Source organism: Botrytis porri, assembly GCF_014898465.1.
Source record: "Botrytis porri strain MUCL 3234 chromosome Unknown BPOR_014, whole genome shotgun sequence".
NCBI lineage: Eukaryota > Fungi > Ascomycota > Leotiomycetes > Helotiales > Sclerotiniaceae > Botrytis > Botrytis porri.
Genome location: NW_024066088.1, coordinates 1,154,061 through 1,175,605, shown reverse-complemented (window position 1 = coordinate 1,175,605; position 21,545 = coordinate 1,154,061). Strand labels below are relative to the sequence as shown.

Sequence of the window (21,545 nt, the reverse complement as noted above, 5' to 3'; positions counted from 1 at the left end):
ACACCCATACACCCATATACATACACATTCATCTATTCATTCATCTATTCATTCATTCATACATACATCGTCCATCATCTGGAATTCAACATTCCGACTACTTGAGACGAACACAGTTAGATAGATACCTAGGTACATGTCAAAAGTGGAAATCCCCAAAAGGGAGAATCATAATTTCCTCAAGAAGAAGCAGAAGAAGAAGAAGAAAAAAAGCTAAACCCCCAGTGATAACTTAATAATAATCTCATTGAATCAATCAATCCATCAACAACCGAAACACCCTAATCTTCGGGTGATATGTACATATAGCTTTACCTACTCGAGGACCTTGAATAGTAAACAAACCATGCGAAAATTCCTTTTCTTTCCCTTGATGAACTAGAACTCCCACCTTCATCCGAAAAGAGTAAAGTATCTAGGGAGAGAAAGGATATGAAATCCTTATTAGTCTTTGGTGCCGTCAATCCACTATACTTGCTTTTGAAGCCTTTCCATCTTTGAATGAGGAAGAGAGGAAATCGATTTTGATTGATGGATGTTGCGTGATGGTTGATGGATGCGGATGAGTGGTGGAGCACGGGCGGTAGTCTTCATGCAGGGTGTGTTGGAGGTTGATGAGTGTTTATGGGTAGTATTTGGCTAGTATGGTTGATATGGTTGTTAGTATGGTTGATATGGTTAGTATTGATGGTATGGATGTTGTGATGGGTTCTGTGAGTGGAAGTGGAAGTGGAAGTGGAAATACTTACGAGTAGATATCTACAGAGTACACTCCAACCACCCAACCCTTCATCCAAAGCGGGATGTTTAGTATCATTACTATTGTCCCTATGTAAATCGTGTCTCTGTAAATCCTGTAAATCCTGTAAATCCCGTAAATCATTATTCACATGGTAAGGAACTACTCTATATATTAAGATTACTCACTCACACACTCATCCTCACACTCATACAAATAAAACAATACCTCCTATTTTACCATCCCGAATTATGAACCTACATCTTCACCAAGCTCTATTCATATATATAGTAGTAATAATAGTAAATTCATAATCGATTTGGTCTATATAGCTATACTAAGATTATACGATATACCTGTATATGGTTCTAATTGAATAAGGTAGATGGGAAAAGGAAATAAAAACTTATTCCTTTTTGAACTTTTTTATTAAAATCTATAAACAATCTTCCAAGTAATTCTTTCAAATCCTTTGAATTGTTTATATTGTAGATTTATTATATTCAAAAACCTTTTTTTTATTAAATCCTTTGATATACCTATAAAAACTTTATATTTTTTATTTTATTATAATAATCCCCTTCTTTTTATTCAACTTTTTCAAAATATTATAAAAGCTATGGTTAATTATAATGTTGTATCCCTTTCGAAGGGTTGTCTTTACCCTCTGGTATTTCGAGTCCTTTGGGAATCCTGTTATAATCCCTAATCTATTACTTATAAGCCTTATATCCACCTTCTCTTATAGTATATCAATAATATATAATTTCTTTTTAAAACCTAATATCTCCCATTCCCTTTCCTCCCACCGAATTATTTTATTAATATAGAATACAATATATTAGAATCTATTAGATTATTTTATTGATATAAAGAACAAGATTATATCATAAGGCTAAATGATTGAATAAGATCGAAATAGTAAATATAATAATATTGAAATACTATTACTTTAGTAATATACACTTTATATTGAAGGATTATTATTTCTTTAATTATAATCAATGGTATATTATCTACTATACAAGGTAATATCGAAATCGATATTTCGTAATAATATTATATACTAATATAAAATGCCATACATTTAAATCAATATATTATAAATGTTTTTCAAAAGGTCTGACTTTTCTCTTTATTATATAGAGTAATTATAAGTATATTAGTAGAATATCAAATATTATATTAATATATTTCTTATAAAATATTTCTTGAAAAAAGCAAAGCCTTTTGAAGAATTTTCATCCTTTATTTTCCTATGCTCAAAAACCTTCTTCTTTATAATTGAAACCCCCCCATAAGGCCTCCAAGTACTGAAAAGCCCGGATCATTATAGGAATTTATAATTTAACCTCTTTTATTAATTATATTCGATATAGTAAGCTTGTTATTAATAATATTGATATTAATGATTCTAATATAAGTATACTAAACCCCCCTCCTCAACACCAACAATAATATCTCCCCAACCCAAATAAGTATCAATTCGGCGACTTCGAAAAAAAGTAGAAAATAATATTCTGATTCGAATGTAGTAAAGATTAATAGGTTTTTTCAAGAAAATCTTTCCTTAGTTTTTTCGTCTCTTCATATATATATATATATACATACATATATACATACATACATACATACATACATACATACTTCCTCCTCTCTATCCTAGATAACGGTTAAACATGCACTACACTGCACCTCACCCATCCCACCCACCTCTCATCCCACCTACCTCTCATCCATCACATAAGTTAGGTATAATACCAAACATCAATCTATACAATCCCAGGGCCCCTTCCCGAATCACACTCTACGCATCCAAATCTCCACACACGCTGCGCTTCCTTCCATATCGTCATACTACAGAGTAATACGGTGCCAAGTAGTACTCGAGGTCCATACAGGTATGTATATATGTATCATCGCAGTATCGCATATTCAGGGGAAGCGGACTTGTATCCTATCCCCAATCGATGAATACATGAACCCACCCTTTGATGCAGAGTAGATTATGTGAAAATGATGTACGCTAGCAACTATATCGCGTAAGTATATGGAATCAAGTAAATACGGCTAGTATAATTATATAGAAACACAATGACAACAATCCTTCCATCTCGCTGCTACACATACTCTGTATGATATATCTTAACTTGATATATATATACTTATAACCTACCGAATACCGATACAGTACAGTATAGTATCTTACAACCCAAGATCAAGGTCAACCAATATCAATGAAATGTTTATAATCAATACCCTCCCTTAGTGAGATATATATATATCTATACCTATTTACCCGAATCTACATGTCACAGTACATAGCACCCACCCACCCATCCACCCATCCATCATCCATCTTCCCATTCCTCAAAACAAACAAACCAAACCACAATCCGCGCGCACAGCAGCAGAGCGATGAATTAACAATACCTACACCCTATCAAAGCATGCTCCATAGAGATCAATAGCGTCACCCCTACCAAACCAGTAAAAACCTGCTAGTCTCTCTACTCGCAATCCAGATTCGAGCGGATGCTTAGTTACTTACATGACATGACATTACATATACCGTCTCTATCCCCAATAGCAATCTCCAATAGCAATACCTACCTAGCGCAAACCAAAAAAAAAACCAACAGAGTACAAACGGGAACTCAATCTGCAATCTCCAATCTCCAATCTCCAATTTACGATTAACTTTTTCTAGTATCTACACGGCACGCGGCATAAATCTTCAGACTTACTTACTTCCTTTCTTTCTTTCTTTCTACCAAGCTTCGACTTTCGTCTGGGTCTTGGTCTTCGCTCTAGAGTACCGGTAGAGTCCAGAAATGCTATCTCATCTCATCTCATCTCATCTCATATCAACTAACCTATCATATCAAATCAAGTCACTATCACATCACATCAAGATTCAATTTCAAAACTAAATAATAAAACTTCAACACCCCCACAATTTTGTCAACCCATGAAGATGCGATAGGTCAGTTCATATTGTCTTTATACTTTCAGTGCAATATACTCGGTACAGTACCTACAGATGGGACAGCTAACGCCGCGATGAATAATCAAAATTTGGGGGTCTTTGACTTTATGGTAAGAATCCTTTTTTTTCCATTTTTTTCTTTTTTCTTTTTTTTCCCCAAAGTAACGGGTTATCAAGTCCTTTGGAGATAGAAGGTGGATTACTCAAAATCATCTCTGTACGAAGCACACCTTGGGAACCGTGCCACTGCCATACTGCATACTCTACGTGAAACTACAAGGGGTTCATGATATCGAGTTCGTCATTCGTCTGATGCACACCCTCTTCTCGAAGAGGAAAGAACCAAATCGCGTGGCACGACCGCGATGGTGTTTCTGGACAAATTGTGTGGGTCATCAGCAAAGACCGATCAAAAAAAGAAACGCGAAAAGCTAAAAGCTTCCGAGGCAATGCAATGCAATGCAATGCAATCCTCCAAGCTCCATGCATACGGACTAACTGCATAATTTCTTTCATGGATCTCAAACTTTGGTACGGGAACTAGAGTGCCCTTGAGGGTGTAACGGTTTTTGGATCTTTCAACCGAAATCTTATTTGATTGATTGTCATTACGAGTTCAACTCCGCTATCGATGGGTATCGTAAGTCGGCATTTTCTTCCAGAAAGCCCATCCATCGTTTGAGAAATTGACTACCTCTGCATCGATCATACATCAATTGTCAGCATATGGTCTCAACCAGATTGGATCAAGTAAATAAATATATACAGAGTATAAGAAGATGAAAAGGAGGTCTGAACTTACCTCGAGACAGTTTCCGAATCACCAATGATTGTCAGTGAGCGTCGGGGTCGGGTCATAGCGACTAAATTTTTGCAGGTTACATCAGTTGCATGATCATGATTTCCTCATTTGTATTTGTGCATACGAGTAGATATTTGGAAGTGTAAATGCTTGGCATTCGTTGTGTGAGGTTGATCATCAAACATGCTATAGCCCAAGAACCCCGTTGGATTTGGTTTGCGGGAGATCTGCTTTAACAGTGATCATACTGGGATGCGGGGGCGGGTGTTCAACGAAGTTCATGCAAAGAAGGGTTCAATGGTTCTAGAATCAGAGAACAGATGAAGAAATTCATGCAAAAGGGGTGGACGTACCGTTCAGTCTGCGCCTCTCTCCTAAAAATCCCACTTCGCGTTCGCTATTACTTCGAACGAGGGAAACAATGATTGCTTCTTTTTCCCTTCCTTGAAACCCATCAACACTGCCCAGTTCGATACCGGGAAAGGCCTCCTTCATCGATCGAGACATCAATGCGAGCTTTCTGAGTTAGTATTACTTCCAGAGGCAGGATTATGAGGTACGAAAAACTGCTATCATTCTTACCTGAGCATTGTATGGCGTCACAACTGCAATATCTTCTGCCTTCAATCCAGCATCGACAAGATTCTGGACGTGTCGTCTCACGAGAATCGCTTCCATTTCGTTACTTTTACTTTCACCTAACATTCCCTTCCCAGCTTTCTTATCAGCACTCTCCTCTTCACTCTTTTCCGGAAAGTCCCCACCCTGGGTATCGAAGAATATCAGAGGCTCAATAGTATCTTCTGTTTCCTCGACATCATACGGTAGTTCTGTGAGAAGTCGTGCCTTGACTGCTTCAGCGGCGACAAGTTTTGATTCATATAACTCGTCCGATGGGAATCTCATGATCTTCTCATGCATGCGGTATTGTGTAGTGAGCATGACTTTTATTTTAGTGCCATGTAATTTTAGTAATCTGTCAAACAAAGTGGTCTCCAAAGTCATCCCCTTAATGATACCCTCTGCCTCCTTGTCTTGTGATTTCGTTTTGGTCTTGGAATTTAGTGATTTGATTGTTGGCGGCAACTGGAGATGATCTCCGGCAAGAACAACTTTACTGGCTGATAGTAAAGGTACCCAACATTGAGCTTCTAAAGCTTGACTATAGCATAAGAAGTCAGTAATTATTTTTCTAAGGGAGAATCGCCGAGAAAGACAACAGACGCCTAGAAAAAGTAAAGAGAGAAACACGACATAGATGATTGGATTTGGGTGACGCGAATCCAAAGAGAGCATTACACTCTTACCTAGCTTCATCAATGATCACAACGTCAAATTTCTCATCCCTCAGTTGAAATCCTCCAGCACCATGCAAGGTTGCAAGTACGACTTTTGAACCGCCCACCAACGTATTGACACATTTCCTTTCGCGTTCTCGAAACTCTTTACGAAGTTCCTTGAGATCGCCATATATAGCTTTTCTTTCTCTACCACTCTTGGTCTTTTTTATTGAAGCTTGTTTGGTATCCATTTCTTTTCGGACATCTTGCACAATCGCAGCCGCTTCTGAAGTTTGTGTAAGAAAATCAAGAGAATGATTGACAACTGATGGCAAAAGTCTCGCGGGGTGACCCAAGCGTACAATAGGTACCTTATGTGGTGCAAGTCGCTCAACGATATTATCTACGGATATATTGGATGGCCCACACACCAGGACTCTGAGATTTTGCTTGAGCATCTGCAGAATAAGCTCAATCAAGGTATGGGTTTTTTCCAGTCTGTCAATTGTTAGCAAAGTCTTCAAGCGGCATGATTCCTCCGTCTATCATTCTTGAAATTTTACCAACATCTCCGTTAAAGCTAATTGTGATTTTCGTGGTTCAACAAACTGTAACCGCGGTACCATCATCCATTGCGGTCATATTTGATAGTGCTCGCCCTAATGGAAGAGCCTTCATAAATACTTTAAAATGACCCGCTGAATGCCAGAAAAGAAATATAGGATACTCACTCCAGGTGGCCCATGAATCAAAGCCATTTCTCTCGAAGCAAGTGCAAACTTAATGGCATGCTTTTGACTATCATTCAAACTTGGATCCAGCCACTCAATTCCCGCATCCCCCAGGGTTTCTGGAACTGGCGAAGGTGATGACAATCCAAATAAAACCCTTACGAAATTCGAATATTCCGCTTCTTGCATCCTCGCCAACTTTCCTATGGTACCATTCATTCTAAGTTATCAATTAGCAACCCACCCCATTCTTCTTTCACTCCATCGGCCATCAATCCAGCAGACCAAATCAAGATAGAATGAACAAACCTCTTGTACGTAACATCATTTGCTAGCTTGACCACCCAACATCTTTTCATACCCCCAACATTCTCCTCGCCCTTCCCATTCTCATCCAGCGCAACCCACACCGCACTCCTCCCTACCTTAGTAACCACACCTCTACTTCCCTTCTCCTCTAACTCTTTGACCTCCCTCTTCTTTGCGCTACCACTGGGCTGTTCACTGACTGCCACAATATCACCGACCCGTATCCCATGCTCTTGTAATTCACCTTCTCCCGAACCCCCACTACCACCTTTACCTTTCCCTCCAGAGCCAGAACTAGAAGTTGCCGGATCGGGGCCTAACTCAACAACAGTTTTTCCACCCAATCCCGTTCTTTGAGATATCAAAACGAGATTGGTAATAGCAAGTCCAGCCCGCTGCAGGGAGGTAGGTGAAGTTCCAGTTATGAGGGTCGAAGTTTCGGACAGCTCGGATTGAAGTTCTTGGTCCAAGAGGTGAAGTTGAGTTGTGCAGAAGGATGGAACATCTACTGGTTTTAGAGTGAGAGCCATGATTTTACTGGAGATTGTTGTCAAGTGAGTGTGTAGAGGGATTATGTTTGAGAGATGTAGAGGTTGGGTAATTAGCACGTGTAGTGGGAATCTCTTGCTTGGGTAGGCAATCGAAGTGGCTACCAGGCAAGCTTTTGTCTCGATCCTTTTCCTTCCGAGAGGATCAAAGAATGATTCGAGAATTCGACGAAGAATAAAAAGAAGTGTCGTTGAACATTGAGACCGAAAGTCTCAGAGGATGAGAGAGAGTTGAGGTTGAGGACATAAAATTTCAAGAATTGTGGTTGCGTCAAGTTACACGTGACTTTGAGATGTTATCGATATGTTGTTGATACCTACCTAGTAATTGGTATGCACTCGAAATGATCACCTACTGGTACACAGTTTCCTCCATCACTGATATTTTATTAAAGTACTTCGTCCTTTCATGATCTATTGATACAGGTAGAAGGTTTGTAGAAGGTTTCTTCGAATCGGTGATTTTTGATCCTATTCGGAGAGCAATTGTCCCGTTCCATCTCGTTACAACACAACTTCCCTCTTCATTTCATGAACCCTTGGATTCCTATCAATATAAAGTATTACAAGAATCACCAGCGTGACTCTACTATGATCTTGATTTCTAATTCTCGATCCCTTCCCGTCGTTCGTCACATGCCCCGCCCAATCAAAGCTCATTCTTCATATCAAAAAGTCTCCGAGTCGGACGGACTTTCCTCCTTCAATTATATCCACCTAGAAGAAAAGTCTCCTTTAATTCCCTCTATTTTCAATGTCATTATATATTGTGGTAACTATCCTTTTTCGAAGCCAATATATTCTTTTCTGAGCCTACTCTACTCTACTTTCTTTTCTATACTTTTCTCCACTCTTGATCAAAGATGGCATCCAAGTTCGCCACCCAGGTTCCGACAACAATGCGTGCACTCGCTCTCTCCACGTTTGGAAAACCAGATACATACGACATAGCAACCATTCCAACTCCAAAAATCACGCATGAAAATGATATCTTGATCAAAGTGGAAGCGGCTAGTGTCAATCCCATTGATGTCAAGATGGCGGGCGGGTATGCAAAAATGATGTTCGATGTTAAGTACGTACTTTCTCTACTGTGACATCGATGGATGAAGGAAGTCAATCCCATGATGAGGAGTGTGTGGTCGAGACTATATCAAGTAATCATAGTCTACGCTATATCTGAGATGTTCTCATGCGCAAGACATGATCATGCTATCTAGTCCTGCGAATAATTTACACCCTTCAAGATGTCCTAAAATGTGTATTTTCATGAAGTTCAGAAGTACAGATGTAATTCTGCTGCAGTTCTAGGCGATTTTCCATCGAGCCTCACATTTCTCCGTTTTATCTCTACTTGTCTCTGATATTTTCTAGGTTCCCTTACTTGATGGGCTACGATGTATCGGGTACTGTCGTCTCAACTGGTTCTTCTGTCACCCACGTCAAGCCCGGTGACACAGTCTACTCTCGCGTACCTGAACGTCACCGAGGAACCATTGGTATGTGCTATCCCTCTAATTCAGGTTTCCGGTCATTGGATCCCCCTCTTCCTAGCTTTGTAAAGTACCCCAGTGTGTAATTAACTTAATTGACTTCTATATAAGCACAATACTGTCTCTCGACTTCTGCAGCTGTAGCTCAAAAGCCATTCTCCCTTTCCCATTCCGAAGCTGCCGCTGTGCCACTCGCAGCACTGACAGCCTATCAATCTGTACTCGGAGCAGATAGTCATTTACCCGGCGGATTAAAAGGTAAGACTGTACTTATCCCTGCTGGTATGAGCGGAACGGGTAGTATCGCTGTTCAGCTCGCCAAGAATGTCTTTGGAGCTGGAAGAGTCATTACCACTTTAAGTACTGGAAAGATTGGTAGAGTAGAGGAATTGCTAGGGAAGGGAATCGAAGCAGTAGATTATACGAAAGAAAATGTCGTAAAGACAATAGGGAAAGAGAGTGTAGATTTCCTCTTCGACACAACATCTTGCTCACTTTCTCTTGGCTCTCTTGTTAAGAAGGGAGGAGTCATAGTCTCTATTTCTATGATACCCGGTGGCACCGAAACTATCGAGCGTATGAATCGCCATACCGCTAAGGTATCTGAAGGGGGTGTTGAGGTTAATTTAAGTTGGTGGATGGTGAAAATTATGGATTTCTTGGATTGGAGTTTAAGAACGTGGGCCAGTTGGAATGGAAGAAGCTATAGTTATCTGATGATGGAACCAAGTCGGGAGGACTTGGAAAAGCTAGGGGAGTTGATCAAAGAAGGGAAGCTAAGACCAATTGTAGGCTCTGAAGTTAAGCTTGAGGATATTGACGGTGTTAGGAAAGGCTGTCAAGAGGTTTTTGCTGGGAAGGGGGGTGTGGGAAAGTTTGTTATTACTCCTTGAAAGGTCTTCGGAACCTGAGGAGTAGATCAGGCATTCACTCAAGATGAGCTTTGTTTCTTGAAGAATAGCACGAAACCAATAGGATAATTGAACTCGTCCTATCGCTCTTCAACGCACATGTGATACCATATCTGTCCATCTTTGAATATCTATTATCTTATTATATGTGCTCGACAATTTCACCGAGACGAAGAGCGATGTTGGCAATAATGTGTGCTTTGGGCAGTTCACCGATTCTAGACCTCTTTAATTGTGAAGAATGCGTGTTTTTGGAAGTCCAAATTTTAGTTAAACATTTAGAAATTGGAAATTACAAATCGGGAATTGTTTTATATATATAATATTGTGATTGTTGTAGATATGGTTGATACAGGGGGTATAGATCAGTAACAACGTCTCAAGGGAGAGTAATTTGATGGTTCTATAAGGGGAGCTTGAAGGATGAGTGGGGAGGGGGGGTGGTTGAAAGGGGAGTAGGGAGAAGGGAAGGGAATGAAAGAGAATAGAGGAGACGGAATGGAATAAAGGGAAGTAAGAATTAAAAGTAGGATGGTATCTTCGATTGGGGGCGCCAGGGGCGAAGACGGGGATTGAGGGAGAGATTTGAAAAGGAAGGGAACTCGAAAGGGACCTTGGAGGAGGAAAACAGAACAGAGAATATGAGGGCTTGGGATGATTGATACGAAGATGGGGTCTCCGAGGGAGAAAGATAGATATTATATTGAATTCAGCGTGCGTGGATCTCATAAAATTTTAGGAATTTTATAACTGTGAGTGAGGAGGTAGTTGGGAAGAAGTTGGGAACTAACTAGTCATAAGTGAAAAAGAAAATAAATTGACTACGAATATATATATATATATATACATACGTACCGTACATCGAAATATAGCCAGCCAGCCAGTCAGCGATTCATTAATTTATCTATCCATACAAAAGTACAAATAAAACAACAAAAACAATGCGTTCGCCGGGAATCGAACCCGGGGCCCATCGAAATTATTTTCGCTCTCTTCCAATAAGAGAAGAGAGTGATGGCAACGATGGATTTTACCACTAAACCACAAACGCTGTTTGATAATTTATTGATTCTAATAAAGGAATCATAAAATATATACAAAACAAAAAAGGTGTTTGCTTGGATAAAAAATGAGAAAAAAGTCTTCTTTGGTTGGTGGGGGTGGAGGGGTGGTGGATATACATAAGAAGTGGGGGCGGGGCTTTGCTTTAGCGAGCGAGAGAGGGAAATTGGTGGATTGGAAGTTTTTTATTTTGGGGATTTTTTAATGGATGGATGGTCGTTGGTTTACTTTGATATGAAGCTCGAGGAAGTAGATGAGAGGGGAAGATGTGTTCCGGTTTTGAGGATTCGATGGGTGATTGATGAGATTGCTATGCATGCGATCCTGCTGATTTATGAGGTGTGTAACTTTTGAAGTTTAGATATATGAATGAGGTGAGCGTGAGGAGTGATTCATAGTGCAGGTCTCATTCTACAGGTTATTTGAGGTATATTAGTATCTATCATGCGAGGTCATTTCAGTATATTCTGTCAGTGTTTAGTGAGTACATCTGAACCTCCCCAGAAGAACTGATGCAGTCGAAACTGTTTCTTTCTTTCTTTCTTTCTTTCTTTCTTTCTTTTTTTTTTTTGAAAGAAAGAAGAAAAGAATTCAAAGTTTGGACTGGCTTTCTGGTGGTAATTTCTGGTCTTATCCTCACGGGTAGTATCTCTGCTTTTGTGGGATTGGCATAAAGCCGTACCTGGAAGGAATTTCCTTTTCTATTCTGATGGGGCTATAACGGACAGGATTGAAATTATGGAAAAATATGCAGATTTCAGGCATATGTGATCCGGTGTATCTGTATCGACCAGTAGATCCAGCGCATGTGCAGTATTTGGTTGCTAGGGTTTCAGAAGGCAAGCATTGGTTTGTCTTGACAGGAGCGGGATATGTTTACTGAGACTACATTTGAGATGAAGCTTTTGCAACGAACATTCATCTTTTAAGTAAAGTTTCTGCAGATATCTACTCCCTCTTATTCTACTATTTCTGGAGCTGCTTCTCCTCCTTCTCCCTCTCCATTCGTGCCGCCTCATGTGCTTTCCTCCATGCTTTGCGCCGCGCTCCTTCAAGTAGCTCCCTTCTCTCATCCATACTATCAGTATTCCACCACTTTTCTTCCCAATCCAGCAACTTTCCAGGAAAAAACTCCTTTACGAGAGCGTTGCCTCGCCCGCGATGCTTTACCTCAAATTCCATAATCGTCCACATCACTTTCGGCTCTGCGAAAATCTCCGGAATAATCTGGTCTTCATTTCCATTGCTAACGAGCTCGATAGGTAGACCAAGCGCTGCGGGAGTCCGCGGTACGCTCGCGACTATCAGATTCTGCGCCATGCCCAATCCACCGACGGCGAGCAGATACCATGAGTCTGTTTTGATACCACAGCATGTGATTAACAATATCAGCCACAGTACAGCTAGGAGAGAAGTATAGATGCGTGTGGATAGCAAATCGGGGGCTTTTCCCGTAGCTAGATCTTCCATGTCTAAACCATGCTGAGCACCCAGAATTACTATCACGTGTTTATTTCCGTTGCCTATCGTCACAGCTACATCTTTCTCTCTAGTTGGCGCCGACCATTTTTCCTGGCGCCATTGAGGTAGGGACGCAGATAGGTAGGCTAGTAGCGTTCCGATGGCAGTAGCGAGAAATATTCCCCAGTTGGAGTGAAGACCCCACGGGATTGCTGCGATACCTAATTGTAGCGATGAAACGAAAAGACCGCTCCACCAGGCCCAATCACGAGCTGGTAGACCGGGTACTGCACCATCAATCCATTTATACACAGCAATACACAGCGCGGCATCGGATCGACCCAACGTCACAGTGGATTCAATAGGCTTGTGAATTGTTGACGAAACCGAAGAAATAGCTTTAGAATGACTATTCTCCTCATCACAATGCATACGCGGACGCAAAAGTCGCTCCTTCACATCCGCAGGCATCCAGAAATTATAATCTTTGATGAATCTTCCCAGCAGCCACGACTTGTTCTCGCGACAGTATCCATTCTTCAGATTGATTACCTTCAGCGAGATCTCAGGTGGACAGCGCACTAAGAGCTTGTTATCGCCGACAGCGACTACAACGGCCGAAACGGCATATGCTACCCAACCAAAGGAGAAAGCGATAGGTGTGAATGTCCTACCAGTGAGACAGGCTAGAGCGAGGAGAATAACATCACCACCGACGATAAGGAGGACGGAGAAGACGTCGCCGGGATTTTTCCATTGCTCGAGAAATTGTGTGTTGATATCGTCTGGAATATCCGACATTGCAGAGGAAATAAATTGTGGTTAGAAGGGATGTGGATACTGATGATTGCAATGCCAATGAGATAAATGGTGTAGAGGCAGCATACAGCTGTGTCAAAAAGTAACGAGATTTTACTGGTGTCCGGATATGGCGATCTGATATCTAAGTCAATTGGCTCATGATAACCGATATACGCAGTTGGGTATTGTTGGTAATACGAAGTCACACTCACCGGACGAAGAAAGATACTCTCCTCGATGAAACACAAATGAGAAGTGGCTACTTATATAGGCGGCGTGGCGTTTTTTGGACAGCTGGTGAGCCGATGATTTGAGTTACACAGCATAGTAAGCGTAGGTTAAAATTCCTATTGAATCAGGAATATGATTGATTTTGACCAATTAGATATTATACACTCTCTGATTCGAGGTAAAGAGTGAAGATTACATCATTCTCACTCATCAACCCTTTTGTTATTCAAGACCTCGTCTTGGCTTGTCAAGTTCTGATTTGCTAATTTTCGTCCTAAAGTTTTAAAAGGGAGCATTAAAACTTGGTTAAGACTAAACGGTGAAGATTACAACTTTAAATAGACGTATATAACGATCCATCAGGCTGGTATGCGACCGGCAGTTGATAAGACGAGGGACCATAGTTAGGATTTTGCGAAGCTATAAGACTCTTCTTGTTGCGGACTGGACCACTTTGTCCGGGAGCCCTGTACGGTACACAGTACATGTTATAGAACCTCTGATCCTTCTTTCCTTTATGTCTCATTTGGACATACATGACGCGATAACCAAACTCAATCCGCACTTGGTATTTCAACACTGGTTCGCTGTTATTCCACGGATTGGGGATCATGAGGCCCTCAACATTACATTTGATGAGCTTGATATGTACTGCTTTCGGCCAATCCCCGTACCTATAAGTCATGGGCATAGAGCCCTGCTGCAAGATCTTGTAGGGCGTCAGTGTTGTGCTGGTTCGCGGAATACGGCTCTCGTCGACGATACAGGACAGGACTCGCAAGTGGTGAATGTGTCCTTGTTTAAGTAGATCATCTAGTGGCGCATTCTCTTCTTTTTCGATATACGCCTCATCTTGATGATCCTCTTTATCTGAGTCATCGTCGTTCTCATTCACTTTTTTCATCAGAGGGACGAAACTTTTCAATAAATCGTAATTGAACTCAAAGTTTCGCCACACAAGTTTGGCAGTCATAGGGGGGATAGAGCCCTAATTTGAGTAAGCTTGTTGTTCATCTCTGATAAAATGCATCACACAAATCAAAATGAGAAATAATGTATTCACCTTGGATCCAAACCATTTTATTTTCCTTTCTTTAGGGTGGTCGCTCAACCATCCACGCAAGGGTTCTACTCCATAGCTATGCCTAAATATCTGATACCTCTGATCTACCCACTCGTTATCATCCGCCGACCATTTCTTAAACTGCATCTGTGCATGATTGCCGACGTTAAAGATTGAGCGACGGGATACAGGGAGCTTCCATCCTGCGGGTGCCTTCCAGGCACCGTTTGCAACTATCTGCCATTTCTTTTCGCTCCTGGAGTATTTGAAGAAGAGGAAGTACATCCAACCTGTGTAATCAGAACGAGGTTTAGCAACTTCGACCGCTGTGCTCATATCACCAACCTCCCCTACAAAGACGGCCTGAATACTTCCGGGCTGACTCCATGATCCAACGAGGTCGCCGCCGTGAACACATCGCCCCGAAAAATTCATGAGCTTGAGCATAGAGGCTTTTCTTTTCACACCTTTCCGACCAGCAGTTGCGACAGGCGTCGAGCCTATTTTTGTAGGCTTGTGGTTCACAGGAATCATAGTCGCGTTTATGATATGTGGCTGAGAGTGTGTCATGAAGTTGATATTGTGGGTCTTACGGTAAGAGCCCGGTGAGGTGATATAGAATGGGGAGTGATCAACATGATGACCAACCCATTCCCACCTACCACCGAAATTCATCTCTGGAGGTTGGTTCGTCGTGGCAGCAACCTTAGCTTCATCATGAGGAAATTGTGGAATTATTCTGGATGTGTCATCCAACGGGATATCACTACCATTGACTCCGCCAATAGATAGCCAGCCCCATGCGCCAATACTTGGTGTTGCTCCCGTTTTGCGGGCCAAATCATTGAACATGAAAGAAGGATCGTGGTTCTTTTTGAAAGGGTCAATCACCAGTTTAAAGATTCCCATGATGCTGTAGACAACGTCAATAGATTTGGTCGATGTTCGCATGAACATGCTCCTCCACACGCCTGTGTACTTTATCGCCAGAGGAGAATTTGGGAATGCTGCCCGTAACGCTAGCCTTGGTGCATTGCCGGCCTTGAGTGTCATTCCATCGAGAACGCTAATTTCTGGACAGCCTAACGGTTTGAGTAGCAGAGAGTCCACATCAGCCATATCGAGTAGGTCTTTGAGAGGAATGAGGCAGCAAATGTCCCCAGACGACGTTCTTGGCGCGGCACTCGCGGCTATCACCTGTCGGAACATCCACACGACGGGTCGTCCTTTGGAAATATAAGTCACCTTTCTCTTAGAGTTTGGCCATAACACGCAAACAAAGGTCTTCCTGTTAAGAATCGCTTCTTGGAGGGTCCAAGCTCTTTCCATCCACGGGCTAACTTGATCGGTGTGTTGAACGCAGCCAGCGCCGCCGACCATAACAATGACATTGTTCGCGTACCGGTAGATGTCGGCCATCATAGAGATCTGAAACTTCATCTCGTTGCCCTTCCTGTCCGGCTGGTCGATACAGCAGAGATCGAGCCATATGTATTTGGAACCTTTCATCTTGGCAGCATATGCCATTTGGTTCAGGCCAATCCAACTGAGATTTACCAATCTCAATCCTGTTCCGCCATGCGGAGGATCAAATTCTAAACCAAATAATTTCTTGTCATCCATATCGTTCATTTGAAGTCCGACCTCGGGGGACGGATTCCAGACATGGCTGATCGCTGTGTATTTGGTGCCAAGAGTAGAAAGTTTTTGGAGTTTACGTGCTGCATTTTGTCCAAATTTTATGTCGGAAAATTCAACGATCCTCAGAACTGGAGGGGTCAACGTGAGACCACTGACTTCGATAAGACGAAATGAGCCCTCTGTGCGATTCCTTCCTCCTTTGAAATTGTCATAATTCAGTGGGGTTACTGGTACTCTAGTGCCTTGTACGAAAGTGAAGAGTGTAATAGGATTTGCCATGGCACCGAGCTCATGAGAAAATTCGGGCGAAAAGGAAGAAAGATTTTGATGTTTGTACGTTGAACCAGAGTCACAAATTACACTGCCCTCGAGTGAGCTTTCTTTGAGATAACTGACCTCAAAGCACAGTCAAGTAAAAAGCGAGAATTGAATTTTGTGTAGCACCAAAGATCAATCGACATGCACAGAATAAGTTGGTGGTGGATACTTTTTTTTCTTTAGAAAAATACTTGATTGAATATGGAAAGCCGCAGCTGTCTAAAAATAAGAAAAGACCGTTATATGGAAGTAGATCAATTGGTAGTATAGATGTCAATCTATAGGTAGTCATAAGTCTGACATGCTTCTGCAAGTGGGATTGATCCAATATGGTGGGGTCTGAGTGTAGCTGAAATGCGACCTCGTCTGTCAATGATAGCCCATAAAGCATATAGCCGCAAATGCAGAAAGCTACCGTTGTATAGAAGTATATCAATAAGCAGTTATAAATCTGACATGCATCTGCAGCGTGGAATAGCTGTCCACTACGGAGTGCTAATAGCCGTTACAGAACTAAATAATGGATAGGAAGAAGATTTAAAAGAGCTTCAAAAGCCGACGTATGAATTGAAAGCGAACTATCATATTAGTCAAGTGTCGATTGGAAATTCATTTCTTCATTACCTCGAGATATCAGCGTTTCCCGTGCCGATTGCTATTGAGCATCGTATTTTAACATGACTTCTCCTAGTCCATTTTGGGAAAATATCTTCCTCTCCATTCGAGCGGGGTCTAGATTATTCGGAGCAAGTAGTACTAGTGAGTTCTGGGAATGACAGGTTTCGCCAGAGTGATAGCTTACCGTTGCACTTGAGTAGGGCTCGTCATCGCCGTTGCAGTCTTGTATTATCTGTCCAAATCCGAAGCCGATGGGGTGGACCTCGAGCTATTTAAAAGTCCCACTTTCGTGGTTGTTCTGCTCGTAGCTCATGTCTGTGGCTACTTAAAGCTTCCTAATATCAACCTGTCCAACGAGAGCCCAGACGCGTCTCGTCAGAAAGGATCTGGCACAAATATTGTCTTTTGTGGGGCAATTTTTTATCTGCTTCATACCCTTCGCCTCAACTTGGTAGATCTAGATCCAATGCACAACCCAGCACTCCTTATCGGCCTGGTATTTGCTTACACGAAAGGCTATCTGAGATTTCCCGAGAGTAGTCCAGCTGGGGAAGATCCAGAAGTGTCTGAGTTCAGGAAATCTCTACCGGCTATCGAAGCAGTGACTACACGTTTAGCACCCTACGTCAAAAGTAAGTCTTCTAGATTTGTACAACTTGTTAGCTTGTCTCGAAAGTCTTACTGAATCTAACTCTTGTAGTTGGCTCATTGGTCGTTTTACTTACGTATATTTCCATCCATTATGGGCTCGCACTCCCCTTACGACCATGGCTCCATGTCTGTCTTCTTGCAGGCATAGCCACCATCGGATTCTTTGCACCAACTGCAAAGTTCTATGGTCCATTTCGCTTCGGCTATCTAGAATACTCTGACCATATTTCTCGGTTGTATAAACTCCTCGACTGGTGGTGCTGTGTTGCCCTTTTCCTATTTCCCTACCTTACATCTTTCCATCCGGATGTTTTCTACTTAATGCTCCTGCCAATTCTCAGTCTTAGTCTTGTCGCTATGCTAGTAGCTGCATGGATCTATGTATACGTTGAATATCGCAAACAGCTACTTGCCATTACGCATGCAGTTACAGCTGATATCTCCCGCATTACTATTGCTGCCTCTTCTACGAGTGAATTTGCTTTAAAAGTATCCGGGTACGATAGACAGCTATGTGAGGCTGCAAAAACGGCCAGACGCGACTCCTTAAAAGCCACAGCAATCCGAATCACGGACTTCTTTGTATGCGAAACAACTGCCTGGGCCTCGTTTGCCGAGATTACAGAGGCGGCACGACAAATGATAAGCAAAACTAATGCTATCGTGGAGGCAGCAACCAATGTCGAGGACGCCGAGAAACCGGACCATGTCCCTGGAGATGATGAAGGCGAAGATGAAGAAGACGAAAGCCAGACACAGATACTCTCTCGAGAATTACGAGAACAGGCAGAGTCAACTTCAGACAAGGTGGCAGATGTGTTAGTAAGAGTCGAAGCTGCCCAAGCAAAGGTCCGCGAGTGCGATAACGCTCGAAAGCAAGACATTGCTGCACGTGCCATTGCTGAAAAATACGCAACGGCTGCCAGTGAGGCGGTAGAAAAGCTGGATATCAGGTTGACAGACTCTCTAAATGAATCTCTGGCAGTAGTAGCTGCGGCAGAGAGGGCACGAATATTGGCGGATCAAGCTATCACTTCTGCTACATATGGAGAGATGGCGATAGCGAGAGAAAATGCAGCCTCTGTAAGAACGGAGGCTTCCACTGCTGAGCTTTCGGTGGAGAGAGGTCGCAGGGCTATGGATACCGCCCGTACGATCCTTCTCGGATGGCTACGAGGAAAGTAGAACAGAGAAGTACGAGGGAAAACATTCTTTGAACGTATATATAGCCTAAGGAAAAAGTCTAGATGGAGAATAGACCGCTGTAGTCATAGTGTCTGAGGCTAGTCGTATCGAAATGTAGATAATGTACCTACGTGCGTGGATAAACTTTGTTTGAATTCTCTGAATCTGATGTTAGATCAATTCTGGTGATGTGCACGTGAGTGATCGAATAACATCAAAGATCTAGGAGTCCATCTCTACCTTACAAATCAGGAGCAAGGTTTGTTGGATTTGATGACGCTTCCGAGAGCTGTTGGCCTTCGTGAATTGATGTTCACAGCAAGTCGATCATTCGATTATGATTGAATCTCCAAAAACCATCCAATCAAACCCCACCTATTTCAGTACAAGACCTGTCCGACCAATAAACGCTCGTGTAATTGTAAGCAATGGTCATCAATTAACGACCAACACAGCTTCTAGTATCAACCACCAATTCTATAGTACGGGAGTGAAAGTATATAAAGGACATGTATTACTTCAATATCAACATCAATTCTTTACTTTACAATTAAAAGCTTCATCTTTTCGTCAATAAATACTTTCAAGAAACAACTCGAAAATCAAGCACTTCAACGATCTCGAAATCAACAACATTGAACTTTCAATACTTCAATATCAAACAAATTTTTAAATAAAATGGCTCCATCAACATGTTGCAAGAAGGGCGAGAATGCTAGCAATGGTTGTGTTTGTGGTATGTTCCTATCTATCTATTTTTGTTCCTCTCTCTTCTTCTCCTTCACCTCTTCCCCACCTTCCCTTTCACGATATTCATCCTCACAACATATTTTCACAAAATATCTACACCTCATGAAATATCACGTGAAATAACCCGAACAACCTAACTAACCCTTCCCCCAGCAACCCAAGCAAAATGTTCCTGCGGCGAAAAGAAAGCTCTCGAATGCACCTGCGCCAAATCCGAGAGCGAGAACAAGGTCGAGGGTGCCAGATGTTCATGCCGTATGTATTACCCTCCTACAAAAATTTCAATACAACTAACAAATCCCCAGGTGCCCGTGCAGCTGGAGCTTGTACCTGCGAGCGATCAGCCGAGGAAAACAAGGTTCCTTCTGGAGATCTCTGTTCATGTGGTGCTAGACCTGCTGGTATGTTCTTTTCTCATTTTTCCTCTGTGTAAACGGGGAACGGAGGGAGATGATATATGGATTTGAGTACTGATGAAAAATAGATGCATGCACCTGCGAGAAAGCTACAGATGGTGAATTACTTCCTACTGAGACGGATTTCACTACTAAGGCTTAGGAGGGAGATGGAGATGGAGTTCTGGATGCATAGGGAACTCGGAGTGGCGTTTGTGGTTTGAGTAATGAATTGCATTGGGTTGGCGTTTGAGCCTGTGGTCTGGATGATGTGGAATGGGGATTATGGACTGCGCTGGACTGGGTTTGGGGACATGTGTATTCAAGCATATATAGATAATCAAAATATGTTGAGTATTATCAAAGAATGAAGCGCAATGTGGATGTGAAGTGTGAAGCGATTATGGACTTTGGATCTCAAGAGGGTGTTCCTTGGATGGGAATGGAATGGATGGGGACTTGCCATGAAGAAATGAAGATGGAATTGTGAAGCTAGGAAGATGGAAGGAAGATCGTGAATGGAAAGGAAGATTGAGGAGGGTGTGGTTCATCATTGGGGGAGTTGAGGGGCAAGCGAGTGTTCATGATGTTGATTATAGATGTCGTGGAGGTAGTAAGTGACGTTGAAGCCAGAGAAATCGTGAGGGAGTGAGATAGGAAGATGTATTAGAAATCATATCACAAAAAGGGTGTTGGGGCGTCTAAGGGGGAGGTGTTTCAATGAACGTGTACTTCCCGTGTATTCCATTCATATCAACGCATGGAAGATTCCATTGATCAAATATATGACTCAGGATGATGTGTTCAAGATCTTGAACAATCGAGGGATTTTCGGCTGTCAAATAGGATTCCCCGCAAACTCCGACTATAGTACACTATTCGAAGAAAAACACGGTGAGACAATTCTGAAGGTCGAACGGCCCTGCTTTTTAGTACACCAACTTCAACAGAATGATGTTATTCGCAACCCCACCTCCAACCCCATAAGCCAGGGGCTCAAGATCCGGCTCTTGCTCGGCTATTGATGGGGTCCAACGTTAACGTCCCAGGAAACCGATTCTATGGTACGATAGTCATTCATGGGGCGAGCATTGCATTCAAATTGATCGACGGCCTGAAACTTCATGCCAGCAATGCAGTACAGCGCAAATCATCTGGAATTCCTTGATTTTATTCTTGTCGTTTGTACGCCTTATTTCTTACAGAGTATGGTGTGGTTCCCCATAAGTCGGAAGTTTCAGAGGAGTCATACAGTTTCGATACAAGCGAAGAAGTCTCGACGTATATCGGTAAGTGTCAGGTTCGTCCACTCACTAACGATGGAGATGTTGGATCCACTGATGGTTTCTTTTAGGCAGCCTTATGACTGACGATGTGGTGGTTGGCTCCGATCGAAATCCGGTCACGTTTTGCAGGAAACAAACATTTGGAATCGTGTCTCACGTGTTATTCTGGATATTTATGGGGATGCAATTGTCCGAATCCGAGTCATGTCCACACCACTTTGCTTGTGTTGGGCACTTCTGGTTGTGATGTAAGAACGCCTCGACCGCATAGCTGTCAATAC

At 42.2% G+C, this 21,545-nt stretch overlaps 7 protein-coding genes across 7 annotated transcripts; 4 read left to right on the top strand and 3 right to left on the bottom strand.

Moving 5' to 3' along the window:
- Nucleotides 1-3,765: 3,765 nt before the first annotated feature.
- On the bottom strand, nt 3,766-7,380 carry EAF01_009679 (uncharacterized protein; the record flags this gene model as incomplete). Its single annotated transcript, XM_038917935.1, has 7 exons — nt 3,766-4,424; nt 4,531-4,591; nt 4,884-5,046; nt 5,113-5,692; nt 5,838-6,308; nt 6,495-6,761; nt 6,851-7,380. 7 exons carry the CDS (start codon nt 7,378-7,380, stop codon nt 4,337-4,339), a joined length of 2,160 nt encoding a protein of 719 aa, XP_038766744.1. The 3' UTR covers nt 3,766-4,336.
- An 881-nt stretch (nt 7,381-8,261) lies between these two features.
- Nucleotides 8,262-9,784, top strand: EAF01_009678 (uncharacterized protein; the record flags this gene model as incomplete). Its single annotated transcript, XM_038917934.1, has 3 exons — nt 8,262-8,473; nt 8,773-8,897; nt 9,003-9,784. 3 exons carry the CDS (start codon nt 8,262-8,264, stop codon nt 9,782-9,784), a joined length of 1,119 nt encoding a protein of 372 aa, XP_038766743.1.
- A 2,046-nt stretch (nt 9,785-11,830) lies between these two features.
- Nucleotides 11,831-13,126, bottom strand: EAF01_009677 (uncharacterized protein; the record flags this gene model as incomplete). The annotated part of the gene is made up of 1 exon (XM_038917933.1): nt 11,831-13,126. The coding sequence occupies one exon, from the start codon at nt 13,124-13,126 to the stop codon at nt 11,831-11,833; it is 1,296 nt and encodes a 431-aa protein (XP_038766742.1).
- A 565-nt stretch (nt 13,127-13,691) lies between these two features.
- On the bottom strand, nt 13,692-16,340 carry EAF01_009676 (uncharacterized protein; the record flags this gene model as incomplete). Its single annotated transcript, XM_038917932.1, has 2 exons — nt 13,692-14,345; nt 14,421-16,340. The coding sequence occupies 2 exons, from the start codon at nt 16,338-16,340 to the stop codon at nt 13,692-13,694; spliced, it is 2,574 nt and encodes an 857-aa protein (XP_038766741.1).
- Nucleotides 16,341-18,005: 1,665 nt separating this feature from the next.
- Nucleotides 18,006-18,833, top strand: EAF01_009675 (uncharacterized protein; the record flags this gene model as incomplete). Its single annotated transcript, XM_038917931.1, has 1 exon — nt 18,006-18,833. One exon carries the CDS (start codon nt 18,006-18,008, stop codon nt 18,831-18,833), a length of 828 nt encoding a protein of 275 aa, XP_038766740.1.
- A 678-nt stretch (nt 18,834-19,511) lies between these two features.
- Nucleotides 19,512-20,141, top strand: EAF01_009674 (uncharacterized protein; the record flags this gene model as incomplete). The annotated part of the gene is made up of 4 exons (XM_038917930.1): nt 19,512-19,569; nt 19,737-19,838; nt 19,889-19,984; nt 20,068-20,141. 4 exons carry the CDS (start codon nt 19,512-19,514, stop codon nt 20,139-20,141), a joined length of 330 nt encoding a protein of 109 aa, XP_038766739.1.
- A 622-nt stretch (nt 20,142-20,763) lies between these two features.
- Nucleotides 20,764-21,146, top strand: EAF01_009673 (uncharacterized protein; the record flags this gene model as incomplete). The annotated part of the gene is made up of 2 exons (XM_038917929.1): nt 20,764-20,872; nt 20,971-21,146. 2 exons carry the CDS (start codon nt 20,764-20,766, stop codon nt 21,144-21,146), a joined length of 285 nt encoding a protein of 94 aa, XP_038766738.1.
- Between the last annotated feature and the right edge of the window lie 399 nt (nt 21,147-21,545).